Source organism: Bos indicus x Bos taurus, chromosome 7 (assembly GCF_003369695.1).
Source record: "Bos indicus x Bos taurus breed Angus x Brahman F1 hybrid chromosome 7, Bos_hybrid_MaternalHap_v2.0, whole genome shotgun sequence".
In the NCBI taxonomy this organism is placed as follows: domain Eukaryota; kingdom Metazoa; phylum Chordata; class Mammalia; order Artiodactyla; family Bovidae; genus Bos; species Bos indicus x Bos taurus.
In genome coordinates, this window is record NC_040082.1 from 23685217 (window position 1) to 23713149 (window position 27933).

The 27933-nt window shown below is 35.9% G+C and overlaps 1 protein-coding gene across 1 annotated transcript in view; it reads right to left on the reverse strand.

The window, feature by feature from the left end:
• RASA1 (RAS p21 protein activator 1) overlaps positions 1–27933 on the reverse strand; it is a 113814-nt gene that overhangs the window by 51353 nt on the left and 34528 nt on the right. Inside the window, exons 2-4 of the mRNA XM_027545665.1 lie at positions 3844–3996; positions 2736–2871; positions 2087–2157 (exon numbers count right to left, since the gene is read on the reverse strand). Of these exons, the coding sequence (XP_027401466.1) occupies positions 2087–2157; positions 2736–2871; positions 3844–3996 (360 nt within the window). The remainder of the gene's footprint in view (positions 1–2086; positions 2158–2735; positions 2872–3843; positions 3997–27933) is intronic.

Here is a 27933-nt window from a genome sequence, read left to right on the forward strand (position 1 = left end):
CTTTGCAACCCTATGGACTGTAGCCCACCAGGCTCCTCTGTTCATGGGATTTTTCAGGCAAGAATATTGGAGTGGGTTGCCATTTCCTTCTCCAGGGGATCTTGCCAATGAAAGGATCAAACCCAGATCTCCGCACTGCAGGCAGACTCTTTACTGTCTGAGCCACCAAGGAAGCCCTCTCAGGTATATACAAACTTAAAAAGACTCACAACTTCATACATATTTATGTCATTCTAATTTATGTTTAAATTTTCACCTTCCTAGATCAGAAGTATTCAACTTTTGGAAGGTCTCTCAGGAACCATTTACACTTTTAAAAACTGATACCCTAAATAGGTTTTCTCATTTATTCATTTACATGAATTATATATCTATTGATGTTTACCATATTAGAGTTTAAAATGTAAATATTTAAAAATATTTATTAACTCCTTTAAAATATTAACATACGCATTATCATAATACAAAAAGTAATTATAATTTTCACAAGTTGAGTAAGAATATTATTGTCTTGCATTTTTGTACATGTCTGGCTTAACTACTGGGTTCTCCTATCTGTTTCTGTATTCAATCTGTTGCTATATAGTTTTTTTGCTTAAAGTATATGAGGAAAATCTGGCTTTATACAAATATGTAGCTGTGAAAGGGATGAGTATATTAATAGCCTTTCAGATAACTATAGATATTCTATGACATTAAACCTAAACCTTGACAGTAGTATTTTTTTGGAGGTTGATTATAATGTGGAATCTTAAACTACGCATCTATGAACTTTCTGTACCACTCCAATAACGTCTATTGGTCTGTTTTACCCTTTGAGTAGATCTTTTGCCCAACCATAATTTGGTAACCTCAAAAATATGTTATATAGTATCAAAACATCACATTCTTCAATATCACCACCAATCTTGTCAGAAAAGTCATGAAGCATCTAAGAAGCTGTCAAACTCCTGATGGCAAATATAGGGTATCCAAAATTCTAATTTTTCCCTAAAAGCTCAAATTGTCATTGGCAACAAATACTGTCAGTTATTCCTCTTAAAAAAAGGTCAGATACTCAAGTGTGAATAACCATAATTTGCCTGTCAGTTATTCTCTCAAGTGAAAATGGTGTGCACAAAAAAGGTAGTTGGTTCAGCTCTCAATGTACCTCTTTTCCTCAAAACACTGAACTTTGGTACACAGTAGAGGTGCTTTGTGAATATGTCCCATCTCATTACAAAGGTATTAAAAAGATATGTAGCCATAGGTTGAGATTTAGAAAATAAACATGCTTTTGTATCTCACCAAGAACAGTCATAAGTGAAACCAGCGATTTTGTTTAACTGCAAGTATGGGGCAGTGAAAAACACTATATATTTGTTACACTGTCTTGATTTGTGCTAAGGCACCAACAGTTTTACTGTCTTTGGCTTTTAGTACCTTCCGAAAGTTATCACTACATTTTAAATGCTGCTGTTGATTTCCATGAGAAGGTTTAACTCAGGGCCAGTAATTATTAAAAGCAGCCTTAACATTTTATGAGTAAGAAACAAATCAGAAAGCTGGTAGCTTACAGAAAGATACAGATAATTTGATAATTGATTATCAAATTATATAGTAAATTTGATCATTATCAACTCATATAATAAATCAAATTATACAGACATAATAAAAACAAACTATATAATAATAAAAAAACAAAATTTATTATGTTCTATAGTTTTATACCATTAACAATAAAATTATTCACTCATAATGTAAAATAAAAATTAAATCACTTGAGTAACATTTACAGCTGAGGCATAAATGTCATGTAATACAAATTAAAACAGAGTACTGAATATAACAGCCCTCTCCTTACTTTGTAAGATAGTCTAATAAAAGCTAAGTTACTTCTCCTGTCATCTTCACTGTGGCTTCTCTGATCCAAATCTACAGTCTGAACAGGTAAGCCAACACAGGGAGACAGGAACAATGGATGTAACATTAAAGACATGCTTTGCTGGATGCTCTTTCCTCAATTTCAAAACCTTCCTAGTCCAAGAGCTACAAATTTTCAAAGTCTGTTTCAAATGCCTATAAATGAAAATATATTATAAAATACCTTATTTCATCAGTGTCTGGTACTTTTGTGTAAGGGAGAATGGCTCGGACACGCCTTCTATCTTCTACTGGCTAGAAACCATAAAAAAACTGATTTACAGAAGAACACTTTTCTATGTCAAAGTCAAATTGGGTATGTCCACATAAAAATTCAATAAAAATCCACATTATAGAACCCAAGATCAAACTATTTTTTACTGGGGCTCTAAAAATACAAATCCTAGAAATGCTCATCTTGTTATGTTTTTGTTTTTACAAAAATTCTTTTAACAGTATAACCAATGTTTTTAACAAGGTATTATGAGTTATCACTTAATTTTAACTAAACTGCAGAACATATAAAGTAACCTTTCTCCAATAATGCACAAGACATTTCAGAATCTTAGAGCAACTTCAGCATTAGTACTAGGATATCAGTAATTACTCCTCATTTACTAAGAAATATTTGTTAGGGTATCACCATACTGTATGATAAAAAATCTGGTAAACACAAAGTAAAATCACTCTTTTAAAAGAAGTTGCCAATTTTGCTCTGACACTACAACCAGAATTAAATCTTTAATTATATAATAAACATCACGAGAATCTGAACAAGAGCTAATCCTATTAGTAAAGTGAAATAATAAAGTTTTGAAAGACAATTTACTTGCCTCTGGCGGTGCAACTGGATAAAGCAGTTTTTCTCCTTTAAGCAGACAGGAAACATGACTGTAATAACCTATTAGGTCTGACAGAGAAGAAAAACGTCTTCCACCAATGTAGTAATCTCCACACATAGCAATAATCCTATTTGTACAGGAAAAAAAAATACAATATAAGAAAAACTTTTATAGTCAATTTTTAAGACCAAGTTCCATAGAAATTAGAAATCTGTAATTCTCAAACTTTTCCTTTACCTGCATCCCTGTATTTAAATACCACTTATTAATACCTTCACCATATCCAAGTTAGTTGAGGCTATTTCTTTTTGAAAAGATATATGCATACATTTGAAATGAAATACGTATCTGACTTATAAACCTCAATTACTTAATTCATTAAAATATTTATAAATCCATCCTCAGATACCTCTCCTTACTTTCCATATTTAAGACAAAAGAGCAATTTTAATAATTATCTTAGGCTAAAAGTAGCTTACAGAGCTCTTGAAATATTTAGAGTATAATAATTTCACATTCCACATGTGTGATGATAGTACTTTTAAAGCATATTTTAAAATCTAAAAATTAAGGGTATAAAACACTTTTTCATTTAACTTTACAGGCACTAGATTTTTTTCAACATCTCCCATAAAAATGAAATCAAAGACAACACTATATGTAAATATATTGATACAGAGTTTTATAGCTGTACTTGAAAATCCAGATACCTGTTTAACTGAATGAATGTCTAGAAAGAGTTTCAGAACAGAGAAGGTAAAATGAAATAAAGGGCACTTTTAAAATACAGTTTCTGCATTTTCTATCACTCAGTGATCTGAAAATATCCATCATTTCTGCTTTACCAAAGTTTCTTTGTAATTCTTTGTACTTTAAAAGCAGTAACTGTATTTATGATCAGCACAAAAAAGTCCAATAATACTGTTTTTAAACAAAAATATAAGCATTAATAATATCTATTCTAAAACACTTATTAAATCATTTAATTGAAAACACATTTCTTTATCCATTATTTAAATGTCACTAAAGCAGGTATACTTATGAATACTACAGCAAAACAGCTATAGGATGTAGCCTCATAATAGGAATAAAGACTTACCTAAAATGGTTGACAACGTTCGTCTGGCTAAGAAAGGAAAGTACAAAGGACCCTGGCCTCCGATCACTCTCTCTTATAAGGTAACTGCCGGACTTCCCTGCTTGCCTGAGGCGTTCTTCTGCTATAGTTCTATCAAGTTTTCCATGATACCACCTAAGAAAGAAAGTTAAAACATAAGAATAAAAATAGAAACCATAAAATTACTATTGGTAATTGAAAAACATACTATGACAGACTTTGCATACCTACATGTAACATTTACATTTTACTCTGAAACATTCATTCCAATTTTAACTCAATTATTTTTAATTTCCTAGTCTCTCAAAAATAATGAACTCATTTACTCACTTTTTAATCTGTTGTATAAAGCTCAGGCTTAACTAAACACCTCACATATTCACCTCTTCTATTTCAGCCCATCTCTCGAACCCCTAGAACTGTCTGTCTGTTCAAGATACAAACACTTCTTACAATCAAATGCCTAATTAGAAAAATAAGAGTAAGATGGACAAATGGAAATGATGCTGTCTGAAGGCTACTAATTTTCCATTTCAATATGAAACTGGTTATTTCCTTTTGTCTTAAGATGATCCACTCCATAACCACACATTTGAACTCTTCAAATATAACAAACAGGTGGAAAATAAATAATAACTTTGTCTATTTTCCTGCTCTCAATTTAACTATCTTCTACCTACCATACTACTAGATAATCTGCTTAAATGAGTGGCTACAACCCTAGCATCATTCACACTACCAATCTAGGCCTATAAAAGCCACATGGATTGAAATAAACAAATTGGAATTTTCATATAAGCATAGTAACAAATCTACAAAGTAACTGTTATAAAATATTTTTACACTTTCACTATATTAGTCATCCAAATTTATCCTTGGTACTTACAGTCTTAACTTGAAACATTGAGAGGAAAACAATAAACATTTACATTAACAATACATTGACGTATTATCTAGCCATAAATTGACAGTTAAAATTATTATAGTACTATGACTGCTTCTGTAAGCTTGATGTAGTGAAAGTTTACTATTCTTGACTTCTTAGTTTATTTAAAAAAAAAAAACACTTAAAACTTCTCACAAGAATTACTTTTAATTTTCTTCTAAAACCCAACCTATTTATTTGAAAATCTGTGTATAAGACAAATAATGAAAAAACAGTCTTGGAGCTTCACTGTAACTCAACAGGAAAAAAACAATCGTAAACCATTAGTATTAGAGGAAGAAGCAGAACAACAAATAAACACTGCTTTCCTCTAAAATCCTAGTCTTCACTTCAACCATTCTTTGAGGCTGCTGCTGCTGCTAAGTCACTTCAGTCGTGTCCGACTCTGTGTGACCCCATAGATGGCAGTCCACCAGGCTCCCCCGTCCCTGGGATTCTCCAGGCAAGAACACTGGAGTGGGTTGCCATTTCCTTCTCCAATGCATGAAAGTGAAAAGTGAAAGTGAAGTCACTCAGTCGTGTCCTACCCTCAGCGACCCCATGGACTGCAGCCTACCAGGCTCCTCCGTCCATGGGATTTTCCAGGCAGGAGTACTGGGGTGGGGTGCCATTGCCTTCTCCGTCTTTGAGGCTACTGACAAGTAAATTTAACTATTAAGATCTGTGGTTTTTAAAGTCTAATAGGAAAGGCCTGGACCAATGATCATTTAAAGCTCTTTGAAAAGCTAAAATTCAATTACAGATGATCAGAACAAAATTTTGAAATTCCAGTCTCGAAGTTTATTTAGCTGTGAAAATACATGGTTCAACTTTGGAATGTCAAACAGGTACATTCCTTATTACCTGAAGTAGTGGAGTTAACACAGAGAGCAGATTTACAGGTTCAATAGAGACAAAATTAAGGACAGTTTGAAACAAAGTATTTTTGTGTACTTGATATGTTAAATTTCTGTTGTATTTTAAGGAAAACGTCAAAATTAAAAGATTTTTTTTAATCTCATTTTGTAAGCTCACTGTAAGATGATACATGGAGGTTCATGAGGCATTACACAATCCTACATTATAATAAACCTGTAACTAAAGACTTATATCTGTGATTTTCAATTTTTACATCTAAGTACTTTCCGTAAGATTCTGGCATTCGGACACGTATTCAGTTCAAGACAGAGACTTAAAACTAAATAAACAACGTTTGTTTCCTGATTATAAGTAAGTCCCTTTATGCAAAAATCCCTTAAGTTTTGAATACATTAGGTAAAACATGTCAATTCTTGATTACGACTATAACAAAATTATAGGCATATGAGCATATATGGAGTTGAATGTGATTCTCGAAAGTGTTCAAACATTACACTGCTACAAGTCTCTGAGATTCAAGGAAAAAACCTGAATGGTCTTACTCAGAAAACTTAGAATTTCTTGATCTATGTTCACTTCAAATTATCAAGATGAATCATACTAACAAGAATATTTCAACTGCATCTGCACAGATAAGATGGTTGCAATGGCACCTCTGCTGCTGCTGCTACTGCTGCTGCTAAGCCGCTTCAGTCGTGTCCAACTCTGTGCGACCCCATAGATGGTAGCCCACCAGGCTCCCCCATCCCTGGGATTCTCCAGGCAAGAATACTGGAGTGGGTTGCCATTTCCTTCTCCAAGAGACTAAATGGACTGGTGAGACTAGGACTTACCAGAAACCTCCATAATCATGGTCAAGTCTCTAAACTTTGTACCTCATTACCATCACTTGTAAAAAGGGGGGAAAATAATCTTCATCTCAGCCTTAAAATATATTAAATATTTGTCCTAAACTCCTTCAGAGAAATACATAAAAATGAAAAAGCACTACCACAGGCTGTATAGGCACATAATAACTAACTTCACAGAAGGTTGCATAAATTTATTATAAATAAATACATACAAAACTTGATACATATAAATTATAAACAATATACACAGACTACAAGACTAAATCAACGTCATCAATGAAAATCTCAAATTGTATACTAATTGACTGCTGAATTTGTGGATCACCTAAGCCTCAGTTATCTTCCTATTTTCCAGTCTTGTTTACTTTCCATCTAATTTTGGGATGAGGACAGGAAATACCAATCTTTGTTTCTACTAAAATACTGATTTTAAGAGGAAATTTCTTTTCCCAAAACATCTCTTTGAACTTTACAGATCACACATATTAATTGACACTGGAATACTCTCATTCCTCCTGGCAATTCTAGGCTTCTAGAAGCCCTCAAATAGCCTCATTCTGCCCCAACGTGGATATATTTTTTGGAGGGATAGCAAGGACAACATGCATTTGAGATACTGTGACTTAAATTTGCCTAATACTTTAATAGTAAAATATCTAATGTTCTCCTATTTAAAAGTAAGCTATCCCTCTCTCATGTTCTGTCTCTCTTTTAAGGAAGATTTGAAAAAGAAACAGCAGGAAATTTAAGAAGTAAGTATGTTTTTCTCAGCTAGTTTTGCCATTTTTTGTTAAGAAATCTTACAAGCAGACATAGTAGACACTACACAATCACTATATCTAAGATAAAACATCTGACATGAAACATATTAAGTAAGTTAACTAGAAAAGACAAGTTGGGCAAGCTACAGGATCATCATATTTCTAAATCTAGAATCACATAAATGTTTTTATAAACGCATGTTTTACACTGGTGCAGTATGTTTAAGGGACTTTGGAGAGGCTAATCAGGGAGAATAATGAAGAAATCTGTACAATAAGAAAGCAACCTGGTGTGAATATAGACAGACACTTAACTCGAACTATTTAACTAACCTGGCAATACTAAATGGAAACTGTCTACTCAGTAGAAAACAATTAAAATAGCACTATCAACAAACATCCTTTGTCTAAAAAGGAAACTACACTGAAGCTCCTAGCAGGTCACTTTTACTTTCCACCAGGCTATTCCTCCTAGTTATGCCGCTGACAGGCACCGAAGTTCTCAGAGAAACATGTGCAGGAATCTAACTGCCAGAACATTTCTTGTCACCTGAGTCACCTGGAACGCTGTGTGCCTGGTCGTCTCACAAACCAGAGTTTTTCTGTAACTCTCAAAGATGTGTTAAGCAGATTTTCTCATGTGCCGTCCTTTCTGAAATTAAATTGGTTATTTCAGACCGGTAAGACATAAACTAAAAACATATGCTAAAACTACTATAAACCTCCTGCAACTTCCATTTCCTCTTAACAAACACATTTCTTACAGTTGTACAGTGTAAGCTGGTGGTTAACAAAAATAAATGGACTTTTTAGAGGGGAAAGTAAAGATACCTTACAGTAAACGATTTTATTCAGTCTTTTTTTTCCCCCATATCACTATGCAGACAGACTAAAATCTGGTCACTAGTAATTCACATGAACAATCACTAGACTAAGTCTAAGAGCTGTAGTATCCTTAGACCAACTACAGTAAAATTAATACTCATGTGTATGTTTGCCCTCTTGAGTATACTTGTATGTTCAGGCAATAAGCAGTGTGTGTGTGTGTGTGTGTGTGTGTGTCTATGCAGCTGGTTGTGTATCTCAAATTAGCTCATGAAAAGAGCAGAAATTCTATTTCCTTTTGCCACAGGTGACATATTTACAGGGTTTTGGACCTAGAGGTTTAAGTTCTGGAGAAGTAGTTTTAAGGAAACAGCACTATTATATATTCACAAATTCAGTTTACTGACAGACTGATCCTACTAAAGGTAGGACCAAATAACATGATGCTTATGCAATCAAAAATTTAAAGTGAAGTACACTCAACCAAGATAGTCTCGTTCTCACTAACCTAACTCCTGTCACTTCAAAAAACAGATAATGAAAGGCAGAGAGAGCCATACCATTTCCAAAAATGCTGTACACTAATCAAACACGTTAAAGACATTTTTTAAAAGTAACCAAAAAAAGGAAAAGCATAATACTTACCAGCAGGAGACTAACAGTTCCTACCTCACATCTTCCAGCTATTATATCTGTGGAATTTCATTTATCAGAAAACTACCATTTTTTACAGTTTAGTTTTCCTTAGAACTTCAACAATTATAGTTCATGCCAGTAACTAAGAACACAAAAAAGGGGCAACAAAATGAGATTCGTGACCACTTATCTGGTCCAATGAATGCATTACTGTAACACAGTTGTAAACTATCTTGAAGGGCAGTTTTTCTTCTTAAAAATACTTAAAAAATTTCACAGTGTTAGATCTAAAACTTTGGAGGGTATGGTGATTCAGTGGCTACCTACTGTAATTACAACATTTCTTAACCTGTATTTTAAGATACATCTTTAAAATACCGAGTCTGAAGTTTAAAAGCAAACTTCAGTCTGGCATGGTCTTTAGTCCATGGCCAACAAACTAAGCGCCAAGCACTGTACTACCTGGTAGAAAAACAAGTTACCACCACAGAACACCACTACGTGTAAGTTTACGGTTTCTGATCTCGAGGAGAATACAGACAAAACAGGCAACGGTGATCTGGTACATCAAGTACTAGAATGTGGGGGCAAATGGAAAACTTCAGTCTTAGCATTTTAGTGTGCACCTTCTGAAAAAAACTGATGGCTAAATGGAAACCTACAAGGTAAGGAGCAACTAATTCAGAGAAAGCAAAGGACTGAGAATGGGAGAAAGATGTCACAGGCAGAGGGAAAATGTAAAGGCAAGCCAAGGCCAAAAAAAGCTTATATACAGATATGGGAACATGAAAATATTTTAAACTTTCAAAATATACTTTGCAAGTCTAACTCTTATCAGATAATATGGAAAGAATATAACCTCCTGAATTAGACTAGACTTAAGACCTCACTCGTTGAACTCTCTCAGTACCTCAAAGAACATTTTAAAAGTTCAAAATATTCTCGGATCGATCCACTCATCTGCTCTCAACAATAATCTCCTGGGCTAGGGATATCAGAATATGTCACTCAAAGTTCTCCACTACGAGTCCATTACTCTCTCCTATATGTCCCTATAAGGGCTTCCCTGGTAGCTCAGCTGGTAAAGAATCCCCCTGCAATGCAGGAGACCCTGGTTGGATTCCTGGGTCAGGAAGATCCCCTGGAGAAGGGACAGGCTACCCACTCCAGTATTCTTGGGCTTCCTTGGTAGCTCAGAATGTAAAGAATTTGCCTGCAATGCGGAAGACCTGGGTTCAATCCCTGGGTTGGGAAAATCCCCTGGAAGAGGGCAGGGCAACCCTCAGTATTTCTACCTGGGGAATCCCCGTGGACAGAGGAGCCTGGAGGGCTACAGTCCATGGGGTCACAAAGAGTAGGACACGACTGAACAACTAAGCACAGCACATACGTCCCTTATATCCTAAACAAATTACCTTTATTCATTCAACAAATATTTAAGCACCTACCATGTTTAGGCACTGTTTTAGTTTTCCTCCCTATGCTTTTTCAAAATATGTTTCCTATTTAACATTTTTTTTTAAGGAGATGAAAAGATAATGCAACTAAGCCAAAGGTCATCCTACATTTTTATTTTCTATGGTTTTTTTGGTCTTTATTTCCTCAGAAATTTCTATTTCTCTATTCTTACTCATGGAAATATCTGTATCTCTTAAGCTCAAAGCATAACTTCTGTGATGATGATTCCCAAATTCTTCCAAGGCTGACTTTCCTGTTAAGCTTCTATGTTACCAAGTACCCTCTAAGAAATTTCAACTAAGGTGACTCTGCGTGTGTGTGCATGCACTCAACCATGTTTGACTCTCTGCAACCCTCTTGACTGTAGCCCACCAGGCTCCTCTGTCCATGGAATTTTCCAGGCAAGAATACTAGAGTGGGTTGCCATTTCCTACTCCAGGGGATCTTCCTGACCCAAGGATCAAACTCATGTCTCCTGTGTCTCCTGCACTGGCAGATGGATTCTTTACCACTGCATCACCTGGGAAGCCCTAAGGCAACTACAGGTCAGCATCTATCCTTAAGCAAACACATACATCCACATACCCCTTCTGCTTTACTCCTCTATACTGTTAATGGCAACAGCAATGGCACCCCACTCCAGTACTCTTGCCTGGAAAATCCCATGGACGGAGGAGCCTGGTGGGCTGCAGTCCATGGGGTCACTAAGAGTCGGACACGACTGATCGACTTCACTTTCACTTTTCACTTTCATGCATTGGAGAAGGAAATGGCAACCCACTCCAGTGTTCTTGCCTGGAGAATCCCAGGGATGGAGGAGCCTAGTGGGCTGCCATCTATGGGGTCACACAGAGTCGGACACGACTGAAGCGACTTAGCAGTTAGCAGACTCAAAATTTCAAAAGCAAAACTGACTCCTTCCTATTTCTCTAGCCATAACACTTCTGTCAACTTGCAAACTGCATCTCCAACATCACTGGAGTTGAAACATGCAAACTATTCTCTAGTTTTCCATTTCCTCTATTTCCTACTTTGATAGATTTGAACATCTGTCTTGCATGTTTTCTAAAAGTTAATAAAATTATAGATTGTGTAGCAAATTACCTAAGAAGTCACAGAAAAATTTGATTAAATTTTTGAACTTCCACTAACAGAAATCAAAGGATTAGCCTGTATTCATTTTTTAAAAATTATTTTTACCTGGTATATTCAATTTTATTTTTACCTGAAGTATATTCAATTTCATATCAATGTTGATTCTTAAGCAAGACAAATACCCATAATTGCTAGGAAGTATTTAATTTGCTTGATTACTATTAGATAAAAACAATGGAAAAAAAGACTATTGTTCTGAAACTGCTCCTTGTTTAAGTACATAAAACATAACACCAACAGCTGTTTAACCCTCTCTCAAATCAGCATTCAAACAGGAGACAAACTGTACTCTGTAATAATTTCAGATTGAGACATTCTCTGAAAACCCTAGAAGATAGCTACTTCTTTAAAAACACAACATTTATTAAAAAGAAAGCTTTTGCCCCTAAGATTAATAAGAGCTGCAAAATAATTCTGTACTTATTTATAAACACAGTGACTATGAAAATTAAAACATCCCTTTTTTAACAATACATCAATTTTAATATTAATATAAAACTCTGTATTTTAAATAATTTCATTCTGCCTAATTCCCAATATAATGCACTCAACAACATGTATAATATTCAAAAGGATTTTCTTTAGCATCTCCAAAATATGAGGAGTATATATGATCTAGAACACATAACCATCAGGTTCACCTGGTATAATACAGTATTTTTCAACAGAAATCATTCCTAACTCTACAGCCAGCCATAATTGACAACCTGCATTTCCAACTGCTGGACCTTTCAACCTGGATATCTCAACTGATAAGTCAAATTCAACACATCAAAAAATGACCTCACCATAATACTTCCCACATCCTTTCTCTTCCTTCTCCCCTGGTTCTCATCTTGACTTATGTTATACATCAATCCACTCTCCCAAATTATTAACTAAAACTATATATTGCTATATTTTTAAGGTTAAAAAAAATTACACATTGTTCAACCTAGTGGAAACTTCTCATCAGTAGCTCTTAGTCCTCTGTTTATCTCATATCCAACTGGTCAAAAAGCCTGGACAATCCCAAATTCCTTTTATTTATCTAATCTTTTCCTTTCCCACTGTCAATATCCTTCCTTATCATGTCCTGTAGTAATTCCTGCTCTTCTATTTCCTTTATCTGCGGTAACACTTCCCCAAACAGCTATGCCTGACCTGCATCTCAAAAAACTGAAATGGTCCCATTGCTAAAAGAATAAAATCCAAACTATTGACATGACATTCAGTAAAGAATTCAGTCCTTTCAGTAAAGAACTGAATTCTTTTCCACAAGACCATTTGTCGCTTCCTAAACACATCAAATGCATACTTTCAAGCCTCTATCCCTTTGATCATGCTCTTCCTTTGGCTTGAAATGTCCTTACTGTCTTCAGAAATTCATGCCATTCATCATATGCCTATCACAAGTGCCATCTCCTTGAACCTCCGGTCATAATTAATCTTCTTCTATCAAGCTCCAGCTTATTTCTTACACGATTTTTTTTGATATTTTGTCTTATTATAATATAGTTACACACGATGGTGTGGTCACTCATCTAGAGCCAGACATTAGAGTGTGAAGTCAAGTGGGCCTTAGGACCACAGACCAAGCTAATGGAGGTGATGGAATTCCAGCTCAACTATTTAAAAGTCCGAAAAGATGCTTCTGCTAAAGTGCTGCACTCAATATGTCAGCAAATTTGGAAAATTCAGCAATGACCACAGGACTAGAAAAGGTCAGTTTTCATTCAAAGCCCAAAGAAGGGAAATGGCAAACAAAGTTTAAACTACCATATGATTGTACTTATTTCACATGCTAGCAAGGTTAATGCTAAAAATCCTTCAATCTAGGCTTCAACAGTACATGAACCAAGAACTTCCAGATGTACAAACTGGATTTAGAAAAGGCAGAGGAACCAAAGATCAAATTGCCAACATTCGTTAGATCACAGAGATAGCAAAGGAATTCTAGAAAAACACGTACTTCTGCTTCACTGACTATGCTAAAGCCTTTGACTGTGTGGATCACAACAAACTGTAGAAAATTCCTCAAGAGATGGTAATGGGAATACCAGACCACCTTACCTGCCTCCTGATTAATCTGTATGCAGGTCAAGAAGCGTCAGTTAGAACCAGACATGGAAAGATGGAGTGATTCCAAATTGGGAAAGGAGTACATCAAGGGTATATATTGTCACCCAGATTATTTAACTTCTATGCAGAATACATCATGCAAAATGCTGGGCGACGTGAAGCACAAGCTGGACTCAAGATTGTCAAGAGAAATATCAACAACCTCAGATACGAAGACGATACCACCCTAATGGCAGAAAGTGAAGAGGCACTAAAGAGTCTCTTGATGACAGTCAAAGAGCAGAGTGGAAAAGCTGGCTTGAAACTCAACATTACAAAAATGAAGGTCATGCCCTCTGGTCCCATCACTTCATGGCAATTAGGGAAACAATGGAAACAGTGACAGACTTTCTTTTCTTGGACTTCAAAATCACTGTGGATGGTGACTGCAATCATGAAATTAAAAAGACGCTTGCTCTTTGGAAGAAAAGCTATGACAAACCTTGATAGTGAATTAAAAATCAGAGACATCACTTTGCCGACAAAGGTCAGGCTTCCCTGTAGTTCAGCTGGTAAACAATCCGCCTACAATGCAGAAGATCCTGGTTTGATTCCTGGGTCGGGAAGTTCCCCTGGAGAAGGGATAAGCTACCCACTCCAGTATTCTTGGGTTTCCCTGGTGGCTCAAATGATTAAAGAATCCACCTTCAGTGTGGGAGACCTGGGTTCAATCCCTGGGTTGGGAAGATCCCAAGGAGCGCATGGTATCCCACTCTAATATTCTTGCCTGGAGAATCCCCATGGAGAGAGGAGCCTGGTGGGCTACAGTTCATGGGGTCACAGAGTCAGAGATGGTATATTAAACATCAGAGACATCACTTTGCCAACAAAGGTCTGTATAATCAAAGCTACGGTTTTTCAGACAATCATGTACAGATGTAAGAGTGGACCATAAAGAAGGCTGAGCACTGAAGAATTGATGCTTTCAAATTGTGGTGCTAGAGAAAACTCCTGGGAGTCCCCTGGACAGCAAGGAGATCAAACTATTCAATCCTAAAGGAAATCAATACTTACTATTCAACACAAGGACTGATGCTGAAGCTCCAATACTTTGGCCACCTGAATGAGAAAAGCTAACTCCTTGGAAAAGACCCTGATGCTGAGAAAGACTTGACGGCAAGAGGAGAAGAGGGCAACAGAGGATGAGATGGTTGGTTGGATGGCATCACCAACTCAATGAACGTGAGCTTGAGCAAAATATTGGAGATAGGGAAGAACAGGGAAGCCTGGCATGCTGCAGTCCATGCGGTTGCAGAGAGCTGGACACAACTTAGCTACTGAACAACAACAATATAGTCAGTCACTTTCATATCTGTTTTCTCCATTAGATTTGAAAAGTACTTGAGGATACTGGGACATTTAAGTAATCTTCACAGTCCTCTACTCTAGCACTTGGCACAATCGTAGGCACTGACAGGTGGGAAGCTAAGAAAAACAAATTTGTCAAAAATTCCTGCCTACACTGAAATTTTCAAGTCATAATCCCTGACTGGAATTCACACGGTGAATGCCTTGCATTCTCCCATTCAAGCTATTTCCTCAACCTGCACTGTCCTCCCACCTCCATTCTAGAGATTTTTTTATCACTCTTCCCTCCAGGGAACACCATGCCTCCTGGCAGAGCGCAAATTCCACCTCCTCAATGGCATCTCCCAAAGACCATTCTGCCCCACGTGATGGTTTGATCTAAAAATCATCTAGTATATGATGCCTTGTGGTTATATCTGTTTTCCTAGAAGAGAAACTGAGCAGATATTAAGTTTCCTCATCTGAATACCCCAACCTCTCCTGCTCTGAGCTCCCACAATACTGGCAATCTATACAAATTTCTGACACTCGAAGATGCTGATACTCGGCACCCATCCCATTCAGGAAAATCACTCAACACTCACACCACCCTCTGGCTACTGTTTCTCCCCCACTTACAACAACACAGCTCCTGAGGAGTTTTCTTTGAAGAATGTAGCCCAGTCAATACTGGTCATGCCATGGTACAGGGTACAAGCAGGGCTTTTCACACTGAAAGTGAAAATCAGTCTTCTTCTGAAGGTAAATGCTACCAGATGCAAGAAAGAATCTTTGTTCATTATGCTTGCTAGGTTTTCCACTACTTGTTAGAGCCAGTCTGTAATAACAAAGAATGAAGGTGACAGGATGGAACTGAAGATTCATGAGAACATTCAAATCCCTACTTAGCTATCTGAGATCCCAGTTACAAGCCTACTCGTCCCTTAATTTAGCTGTTCATCTCGTCCTTCTATTACCTCTAGACCAGTTTTTTGGTCTCCAGGTCCTCTGACATATTTAAAAACTTACTTGACCCCCAAGAAATGTGCTTATGTAAGTTCTTTCTATAAATATTAATAAAAATTGAAACAGAAAATTTTAAATCAATAGCAAATATTTGAAATGAACACATAATAGTTACTACTGTCAATATAAAAAACATATTCCTTATGTAAGACAAGTTCCAAAAGAATATTTAGTGAAAAGAGTAGCATTATTTTACATTTGCATATACTCTTTAATAGCTAACTTAAGAGAGCCGGATTCTCATATCTGTTTCTGAATTCAATCAGTTGTTGGTTGTTTTGGTTCATAAGTTATGAAAATGGCTATTCGATGTAGCTACTTAAAAGTTAAAATGTAGACTCTAACCACACCCAGAAATGTTCCATACACTGCTAATAAAATCCACTGGTATGCCATTTATTCATATACATTTTGTAGCATCGTGAACTAGCTAGCCACCTGGCAATATTGGTTCACTGAGTTATGAAGATCTTCCAAATGTTAACATGTTTTATTTTATAATATAAAAATATCACTTTCTTTGTGTGACAACTACACAGTTGGCCTGGGTTGTTTAAACTGCCTATCTCCCCTTTGCCTCGCTCCTAGGAGATAACCTCAACGCACTTGAAAATCCTGTCCAGTTAAAAATGTCTTTGTTTATTGAGAACCTTGGACCATGCCAGACCATTTACACTATTTGCAGTGGAGGACTTGGTTCACCTCTGAAGTCAAACTGATGGAGTAAAAAAAGGTCAGCCACAAGGGGGCATAAGGCCTACATGACTAAACCTCAATAAAAATTTTAAACACCAAGGCTCAGGTGAGCTTTCCTGATCAGCAATACTTCATACATCCTGCCCCACACTGTGACCAGGAGAATTAAGAACTATCTATCTGACTCCATTGTGCAAGGACAACCAGAGGCTTGCAATTAGTCTCTCCTGGATTCTGACCTATGCACTTTCTTTCTTAGCTGATTGTAATCTGTGTCCTTTGGCTATACGAAGCTGTTACAGTGAGTGCAACAGCTTTGCCAAGTTCTGATGGTCCCCCTAGAAAATCACTGAATCTGAGGGTGGTTTTAGGAACCTTCAGCAACAACCACCAATATAACATGGGTGTCATAAATCCCTTCAGGTAGTAAGTGTAACTATGAAGGAAAAGTGGCACTGCTTTAAAAAAACTGACGTGACTCTGGGTTTGGTAGGTTTTCTTCAAGAAATACAAAGCACCGCATGTGCATATTTTACATGTTTTCTTGCTGACCACAGTCATGTTCTAGAATTCAGCATAAAGGTTTTAATTTTTGTTTTGTTTTAGTAAGATGTCATGTTTGTTGCTAATTCTAGCTATTATAATTGCATATGTGAAGAATATATTGTAGTTTACGGGTTGGCTAGCGTTTCAAATAAATGGTTTATTTAAACATTGACCTGAAATTTTTGGAGATGCCTGTCAACTGACATTTTTTCTTAGCCCAAGAAAAGAGTCTAAATTATTAACATCAGAGGTATTATTTTAAATATATTAGGAATTTAAATATAAGCATGCCACTTTATCTTGGAGCATGAGACAAATTCTTAACAAATGATTTTTTTCTTTGGAAACAAGCTGCAAAAATCTCTCTTAAACTATACACAGTCTGTATATGAGTATAGCATATAAAGTATATGAAGCTTACAGTATGTAATGTTTCATCCAAATAGTTGTTATATTTTGAAAAAATGCTAAGCAGTTTTATAGTGCCACAAGAAATCTCTGCCCAGAAAAAATGTCATTGGAAAAGGCATTTAAGTATTTAGAAAGCTCTCAAACTTATAATGCAGATAACAAGGTTTCCAAAATTCTAATATTTACTTGAATGCTCAAATTCTGCTTGAAAGCACCAAACACTGTCAGTTGTTAAGGGGCTCACTTTGTTCTTTTCCCCCCAAAAAACTTCTATCAAATACTCAAGTCTGACCAACCATAGTAAGATAGTGTGCCATAAAAGAAGCGGCCAGTTCAGCTCCAACTCAAATAACCACACAACTGCTTTTCAAGACAGTGTACTTAGGGATGTAGCATTACGAGTTTTCCATTTTATCACACTAAATATTGAAAAGACATATGCCTGAACTTCCTTGGCGGTCCAGTGGTTAAGAATCCTGCCAATACAGGGGACACAGGTTCCATCCCTGGTCTGGAAAGATCCCACAAGACCTTAGTTGCTGTGGGGCACCTAAGTCCCTGCACCACAACGGCTGAAGCCCCATGCGCCCCAACTACTGAAGCCCCCCAGCACAACTACTGAAGCCCCCACCTCACATGCTGAAGCCCAGGCTCCCAGAGCCCTATGTGCTGCAACAGAAGCTCTACTGCAGTGAGAAGTCCATGCACCACGACTTGCCAGTAGCCCCTGCTCACCACAACCAGAGAAAACCCACATACAGCAGAGGAAAATCAGTGCTGCGAGAAAGAAAAATCAAAGACATGCACTCCAGGATTGCAAATTAATAAAACTAATAATTTTCACTGCTCCAAAGACATTCTTAATTGAAACTGTTTTGTTTTGTTTTTTTCTTTACAACTATATGGTAGTGGTGAAATCTAGTACAGTTTGGTGACACTACATTTATTTATACTGAAGTTATAGAAATACTGCTTTGCACCATCAGTGCAAATGTCAACAAAGTAAAAATGGCAAATAATGGCTTAGTATTATGAAAACCTTTACAGAACTCCAAAGGGTCTCAAAGAACCACAAGTTTTGAAGTCAATATCCTAGTCAAAGCAGACTACAAGAGTCTATTCTAGGGAAGCTATTCTAACCTAAACCATCTGAGCTAAGCCTGTCTGCCATCTTTTAAATGGAAGACAAGGCCACTATCAATAGTGTAACCCAAAATTTAATTCTTCCCTCTCTATATCTTTACGCTAACCTCACCCAGATTCTATTAGTTATGAAGTTGGCATTGTCATTGTTTGTATATAAGATCAACTCAGTTACAAAGCACCCTATTTCCAAATACTTTATTCATTCAAACATAAATTTTATTGATATGTTTCAGATTTTAACTTTTGAGCTTTGAAATCTTTCTTCTACTTATTAATATTTTAATGATCAATTCCATTTTCTTTAGATTACTAATTTTTCTTCAGTTGACTCACAGGCTTAAAATCATTTAAAATTCCCTAGTTTCTCCTTGATGTGTGCTACATTCTTTACCTCTGAAATAGTTTCAGCAGTTATTTAGGGTTGTTTTACGGATAAGTCTAAATTATACACAAAGAAATGAACTTCTAATCAGCCAATCATTAACTGACCTTCAACATCAATAAGCTCATTGACAGGACTTGCTACCGTGAGTAACCCATGCTTTTACTCCAGTCAAAACATTACATATACGCCCTTTCTCTTCCCCCTAAAGACTTCCTTCCATCACACACTACCAACAGCACATCTTTCAACCATTTCATGCACATCAATTCTAGAAAAGGACCCTATGACACATAAAAACTGAATATACAAAAAGTATTCATTAACAGTCCTGCAATAATCAATTAGCTGTTTAGAAAGTAATCAAGCAATGATTCCCAAACAAAATATACAAAACAAGTGCCAGAGAAATTAAATTATTATTTTTAAATCAAACAGGTTAAATATAAATCTTAATACATGATAATCCAGGCTTGAAAAGCCAAAAAAGAAAAAAAAAATACAAAGATTGAGATTTGACAGCACAAAAACTTCATATGTCAAGATAAAAAGCAAAATTTTAAAGGCACACGTGTGCTCATATAACACACTCAAGGACCATTATTATAGCTGTTTACAATACCAAAAGGATAGATAAAACTTATTTAATAACTAGAGATCTAATTAAATAAATTATGTACATCCAACAGAAAACCATTCAACCACTTAAAAAAAATAATCCAAATATACACAAGTACAAAATCTCCTCAATGAGTCCTATTCTGACCACCTTAATTAAAATTTGCACACTCCCTTCTGGCACTATCAATACCCCTTAATCCTGTTCAATTTCGTCTCCTTTTTTTAAATCATGGCACTTATCTCCTCTATATTTTATATAATTTACATTTATATCTTTCCCCCAGGAAAATATAATCTCCAAAAAACAAAGTATCTTCATTTATTCATTCATTTATCTTAAGCATCTAGAACAGTGCCTGGTATAAGACAGGTTCTAAAAAGTTTATCTGTTAAATAAATATCCAAAAAAACTGATTAAGTTGATCTTAGAAAGTTTAACTAGAGAACTGAAAGTCAATGGTAGAAGGGAATTTTTTTTTTTTTTTTTTTTGGTAACTAAAGAGTAATTTTTTATACATACTGCAAAATAAAACAAAGATGCACTATAAAACTGCAGGAAAAAAAAATTGGCTCTTGGAAAGACTAATAACTTGGAGAAATTCTAAAAACACTGATCAAACGAAGAAAAATGTTACAAACTATCAATCTCAGATGCACAGGTGAATAAATTTGAAATTTAAAAAGAAAGACTAATAATCTAAGAAAATATGTGAAAAGATAAAGCTAGAGTTTAGTCATAAAATTGGAATGATTAAAAAGTAACTGAATTTACAGAATTAAGAACTAAATATGTAAGAGTAACAGCAGACTAGATATATTTTTAAAAACCTAATAATGGGCAACTGCCATAGAAAGCATCTTTACTGAAGCATTAAGAAGAAAAAAAGGATAGAATATAGAGAAAAGAGCATATAAAATAATGGGATAATTTTTTCAAGTGTGGTGTTGGAGAAGACTCTTCAGAGTCCCTTGGACTGCAAGGAGATCAAACCAGTCAATCCTAAAGGAAATCAACTCTAAGTATTCAATGGAAGGACTGATGCTGAAGCTCCAATACTCTGGCCACCTGATTCGAAGAGCTGACTCTGGAAAAGACCCTGATGCTGGGAAAGATTGAGGGCAAGAGGAGAACGGGATGACAGAGGATGAGATGGTTGGATGGCATCGCTGACTCCATGGACATAGGTTTGAGCAAGCTCCAGGAGACGGGGAAGGACATGGAAGCCTGATATACTGCAGTCTATGGGGTCGCAAAGAGTCAGACGTGACAGAGCAACTGAACAACAACAAAGGTGGCAGCTGAGGAAGAGGAGGAAGAGAATGGAGCAAAGGCAAAATCTGAAAAGAAAATGGACAACAATTTCCCAAATCTAATGAAAGATATCAACCCCAAGATGAGAGACAGAGGAAGGGAAGGAGGGAGAGAAAGAGAGAAGGTGAAAGAGACAGAAAAAGAGAAAGAAGGAAAGACAGACTGCCTGCCTCACCTAGGTATGATACATTACAGAAGAGATGCTAAAAATCAAAGACAAGGCTACATTTTAATAACTAACAAAACAAAAAGGCAGTATCTTCAAAGAAATAATAAAAATCCTTGCTGACTTTGCAACAGTAATTCTGGAAACCAGAGAGAATGGAGTATCTTCACGTTTTTGAAGGACAGTAACTGCAAACCTAGAATTTTATGCCCAAAAACAATATGCTTCAAAAACCAAAATGAACATGTTCTTAGATAAACAGAGAGCAAATCTGCTGACAGGTGATATTTAGGAAAAGAAATACTCAAAGAGTTCTATAGGAAAACAAAAAAAGGCTCCCACAGAAAAATATAGAAATGCAGTATAAAGTAAAAACAGTAAATAAGTATATATTTAGATAAATAAATAAGTACCAACCATATAAAGCAATACTGTTTAATGAGTACTGAAGCATAAATGAAAATTAAGGACAATAATGTATAAAACAGCAGCAGTATAATATAAGTACAGTTAAAGTGTTCCAAGTTCTTAGCATTGTTAAGGAAGTGGTAAAAGTAAGTATTTTGTGTAGATTGCAATAAGTCAATGATAAGTACTGTAATCTCTAGGGCAACCACTAAAAGATCAAGACTGTCAGAAAGGATAAAAAATAAAACACAAGAGATACATCTTAAATGAAAGAACACAGGAAAGTTGATTGTGAAAGGACGGAAAAAGTCATACCATGCTAGCACGAAACAAAAAATTACACCAGACAAGCTAGATTTTAAGTATTAATACAGATAATAAGGGTCATTTCATAATAATTAAAGGACCAATTCACCAGGAATTTAAGCTAAGCTGATGCGGCATATAACCAATAACACAATATCAAAATATAAACCACAGTAGGTTGGGAAACTTTAACATGCTTCTCTTAATGGTTGATAAAAGCAGCAAACAAAAGAAAACAAAACATTAAACATAAAAATATATGACCAAGACTCATAAACATAATGTAATGACCTACACAGAAATAACATCCAATAATAAAAGAATAAATATTATTTTCAAGTGAACATGCAACATGTGTCAAAACTGCTGCTGCTGCTGCTAAGTCGCTTCAGTCGTGTCCGACTCTGTGCAGCCCCAGAGACGGCAGCCCACAGGCTCCCCCGTCCCTGGGATTCTCCAGGCAAGAGTACTGGAGTGGGTTGCCATTTCCTTCTCCAATGCACGAAAGTGAAAAGTCAAAGTGAAGTCGCTCAGTCGTGTCTGACTCTTAGCGACCCCATGGACTGCAGCCCACCAGGCTCCTCCGTCCATGGGATTTTCCAGGCAAGAGTCAAAATTGCTATATGCTATATCAAAAAGGAAGACCCCTTTCAAAGGACTGAAACCATTCAGAACAATGTTCTCAGGACTGATATTAAGAAATCACAACCAAAAAAAAAAAAAACCCCAAACAATTAAAAAACAAAACAGCACTACTATTTGGGAATTGAGCAACATACCTCTTAACTATTAATCAAAGAAGAAACCACAATGGAAAACAAAGTATTTAAATGAATGATAATGAAGATAAGACATATAAAATGCTGTGACATACAGCCAAAATTCTTATACCTAAGAATTAAATCTATAGCCCTAAATGCTTATATCAAAAAAGGAGAATGACAATAATTATTTAAGTATTTACCTCGAGAAATTAGTGAAAGAACAAAGTTAAATATCAAAAAGGCAAAAAATAGAAATGAACAGAATTAATGAAATCAAGAACAAAGGTATAATGAAACTTCAGAAAACAAATCAAAAGTGGTTTCAGGAAAGATGAACAAAACTGTTAATTCTAGCAAAACTAATCAAAAGAAGTCATAAATTGTCATTTTCAGTCATGAAAAGGGAATCATAGGTTCTGCTACACTCTCATTTATCAAGACTTACTGCAAAAACAGACAAGTAAACCAAAGGAATAGAACTGAGATGAGTAATAGGCTCACACACAGACTGCCATTAATTTATGACAATAAACATGAAGAATATGGTGTTCAGTAATGTTGCTGGATTGATGGACATCAATATTTTTTAAAAGGATGAGGGGGAATGGCAGGTCAGGGAAGGAGGAAGGAGGAGGAGGAGGAGGAACAGGGAGGAGGATAAAGCAAGATGCAAAATTGAGATCTTTAAGATGTATATCCAACAAAAGACTCATAGCCAGGAAAAAGAACAACTCAAAATTAGGAAAGAGAAAGAAAAGCAAACAGAAAAAATGGTAAAGGACTTGAACAGTCAATTTATGGAGGTTATCCAAACAAGTTAATCAATATGAAAAGATACACACCATTATTATTCATTACATCTGGAAGATTCTAATTAAAACCACAAGGGTTATTTCATCACACGCCCACCAAAATACTTTGTTACTGAGAATGTAAATTGGGATAAGCACTTTGCAAAACTATTTACTATCAAATGAACATCCTATGACTAGTAAACCTAATCCTAACTGCATAAATATACTGACAAAAAAAATACAATAAAAATTCATGGCTGTACTATTTGTAATAGACAAAACTAGATACACCCTGTCATGTCTATCTGTAGCAGAAAAGATAATACACAGGTTAGTCAGTGTTAACAAATACAAGCCAAGAAAGAGTGAAATATTGTACAAGCAACAACATGGATATATTTCATAAATGTAACAAAGTTAATGAAGTAACACAAAAGAATGTATATGACTCAATTTATAGAAAAAAAAAATTTTTTTTATAGAAAATTTTAAGACCCAAAAATAATCTACAGAGTAAGAAGTTAGTATTGCATTTGTCTTGTGGACAAGTGGGCTTCCCTGGTGGCTCAGCTGGTAAAGAATCTGCCTGCAATGCAGGAGACCCTGGCTCGATTCCTGGGTCCAGAAAATCCGCTGAAGAAGGGATAGGCTACCCTCTGTAGTATTCTTGGGCTTCCCTGGTGGCTCAGATGGTAAAGAATCTGCCTACAATGTGGGAGACCTAGGTTCAATTCCTGGGCTAGCAAGATCTCCTGGAGAAGGGAACAGCTACCCACTCCAGTATTATGGCCTGGAGAATTCCATGGATTGTGTAAGTCCTTAGGGTCACAGAGTCAGACACGACTGAGCGCCTTTCACTTTGGACAAGTGACATGGGTATTAGACTGGGACAGAAAAGGACTTCTAGGATGCTGGTAACAGATATTATTAGCAAATAATAGTAAAAAATAATATGTATTAATACATATCATGCATATATAATACCTACTAATAACACTGCTAAAATTCATTGAGATGAAAACTTACAATGCTATACTATATGTGCATTATACTTCAATAAAAAGCATACTTTAAAAAAGTAATCTGAAATATAGAAAAACTCTTCACACTAAACTTTAATTTTAATATTAAAGGGGCACATGCTTAAATACACATTTATACACAAACAACATTATGTACTCAAAGTTAAATCTACATTATATACCCCATACCAGCATACTGTACAACTGTCCAGCATACTGCTGCCCGCCCCCTCATCTATTATATGATCTTGGACTTAAACTCCCTTAACCCTCAATACCACCAAATGTTTGCACATGTCAAGACTGTGGGAAGTTTTGCAAATTTACATTAGGTTCTGCCCAATAATCAGTCCTAGCAGCTGAGTCAATGGATGACACAGAGCCGGGCTCTAGCCCTCTCTCACCTGTTGTCTCCTGTGACTAACAGCTTATGACAACTAAGGTTAGAGATCTGATGGGAACACATGTTTCTGCCTCTTTGGCATGTGTATTTTTATACCTCTCAAGATTTTGTAACCATTTTTTACTTTATCTATTAAGTAATTATGTAAACTTCAATCATATCACTTTTAAGTTTTTTCAATAATAAAAATGTGAATACTTTACACTCTTCATTTAGAAAGCTCTTCCACCCCAAATTACTGTAGGCATTATTCTAAAACTCAGTTTTAACTTTCTTAGAAAAAAAGCAAGTAGAAGTATAGATGTTATCTCAAAAATAACTGCATGATTTTATCTCAAGTGTTCTATCTTGTTTATATTTGTATCATTAATAATTAGGATAAACTTTCATATTAAGGAAACTTCCTCTTAACCCTGTAAATCTTAATGAATAACACTAAAATATATATTTACTCTTGCGTCACTGTTATCTTATCCTGGCCCCATATTGTAGTATATACAAAAGGAAAAAAACTACATGAAAACCTGCTGCTTTGACTTAACATTAACAAGCCATTCACTTACGTACTTAATTCATTTACTATTTCAGTATTTAAACAGGTTTCTGGTTTCTATGACAATGCACATCAGCTGCGCCAGCTCCCAAAAGAGAGATTATCAAATGTTTACCTTCTGTAAGAACCACATACAAACTTTATGTATAAATGTTTTACTAAAGCTTTTTTTTAAATAATTATAGAACATCAACATCACTGTGAATTAAATTGAAAAGGAGAAAAGTTACCGTATTTCACAAAAGGAAAATTAAAGCATGAGGAAATTAAATAAATTTTCCAATATAGGGATTCACTAAAAGCAAACAGAAACTCAAGTTTTCCAAAGACTAAACTATGAGTTCTTCCTCTATATTACTGTACCTCCCACGTAAGCACCAGGTGGATAGAAACCTAGTTACTTGCTATTGCTATGTTTCTCTTGCCTGGAAAATCCATGGACAGAGGAGCCTGGTAGGCTGCAGTCCATGGGGTCGCTAAGAGTCAGACACGACTGAGCGACTTCACTTTCACTTTTCACTTTCATGCATTGGAGAAGGAAATGGCAACCCACTCCAGTGTTCTTGCCTGGAGAATCCCAGGGATGGGGGAGCCTGGTGGGCTGCCGTCTCTGGGGTCGCACAGAGTCGGACACGACTGAAGCAACTTAACAGCAGCAGCAACTATGTTTCTCAAAACGTGTTCTACAAAGAATATTCATTAAGCATGTCCTTAAGTTTAGGAAAAGCAGAGTTAAAAAGATTTGCTTAGTATATTAAAGACTAAGGAATCTTGTATTATGTGCATTCTATAATTCCAAGAACACAGACCCAAATTATCTGTTAAACATAAAGTCACAATCAATTCCTATAATTGAACAATGCAGTGTGCAATTTACAATACTATGGGACACCTAAACAGTAGATTCCTGTTGACTGGTTAGTCATCACCTCCATTTTTCAAGCTACTTTCTTTCAGTGATAAAGTCTCTACCTTAATTCTTTAGATCTGAGTAAATGTATTAACATAGACTGAAAATAAAGCACAACTTGCTTTGGATTAATTTGAATAAAAACAAAGAATTCAACCTGAGTGTTTCAAAAGACATCTAAATATTTACTATTAGGAATAAAAATATTCTCAGAAGAACTTTTACTTTGAAAAATTTGTTCCCGTTACTTTGCTATCACCTCGGGCTACTATTCTCTTGAAGAATTTATTCACCAAATTCCCATAAACCAAACTCTTTGACCTCATTAAAACTTTTAACCTAAAACCTCTTTAAGCCACTTCCAGTTTTCAATCAGGCATATGAGGAACTTAGAAGTTGCGACTCTGTCCTAAGAACAAGTAAAAGCTGAACAAACTAAAAAATCAACAATTTGTCTTAGATCCATCAGAGAACTGAAGCCATAAGGCAAACCACTGCCCTTAATACTGAGACTGACAAGCAAATGAAGGGAATCGTATCTTACCTAAGCAGAAATCTTCCCAGGGAGCCAGCACTAGAGTAGGGAAACCTGAACTATGACTGAAAAATTACTGGAGGCTCACTGTGGTCAACTTAAAGAGTTTTAACTCCATTGTAAGGCAGGCCCAAGACTTTCAGAAGTTCTACCAGATCCTCACAGTGAATATCTGAGAAAAACCACCTCATGCTTTTAGAAGTAGATGGGAAAGAAACCATTCTGAAATACACCAGAGCATGCTGTTTTTCTTAACAAGGTCCGTCCTCAAGAGGAATTAATTTACCAGAGCTTAACACGCTAGGGTTTTATCAGGAGTCCCAATGCACCTGAAGAAAGGGAAATACCCAAGTCCAGTGCTCTATAAACATTCTATTCAACCTAAAAGGGTAAAACAAAAACAACCGAGGCACTGAAGTTCACAATCCAAAGTCACAAGATCCACCAAAAGACTAAGACTTAATTAATCACACCACTACAGAACACCTCCTCCCCCACCTCCCAGACCTTAGCACTACATTGTTAAAGGTTTATGTACCACAGTTACCTTTCCCAGTATATCACGTCCACTTTTCAACAAAAAAAATTACAAAGCATGCTAAAAAGCAAAAAAGCCAGTTTGAAGAGATAGAAGAGCAAGTCCCCCAACGAGAGTCAGATATGGCAGGAATGCTAGGGTTATCTCAGATATCTTTTTTAGAAAACTCTAATTGGGGACTTCCCTGGTGGTCTAGTGGTTAAGAATCACCTTCCAATCCAAAGGACTCAGGTTTGATCCTTGATCAGTGAACTAAGATCCCACATGCCATATGCAACTAAGCCCATGAGCCAGAACTATTGAGCCCATGTGCTACAACTACAGAGAAGGCCGTGCTTTAGCAAATATGCCACATGTCACAACTAAGACCCAAAGTAGCCAAAACTAAATATTTTTAAAAAGCTAAGAGTTTCAATGGAAAAAAATAATATGCAAAAATAGAATAACATAAGCAAAAAATGTAAATTATACAAAAGCAACAGTAAGAAATGTTAGAGATCAATAACACTTAACAGATCTTCAATAGGCTCATTAGTAGACTGGAAACAACTGAGGAAAGAAACTCTGAACTTGAAGATATGACAACAGAAACTTTCAAAACTGAAAAGCAAAGCGAAGAAGAAGAGGGAAAAAAAACTGGAAAAAAAAGAATATTC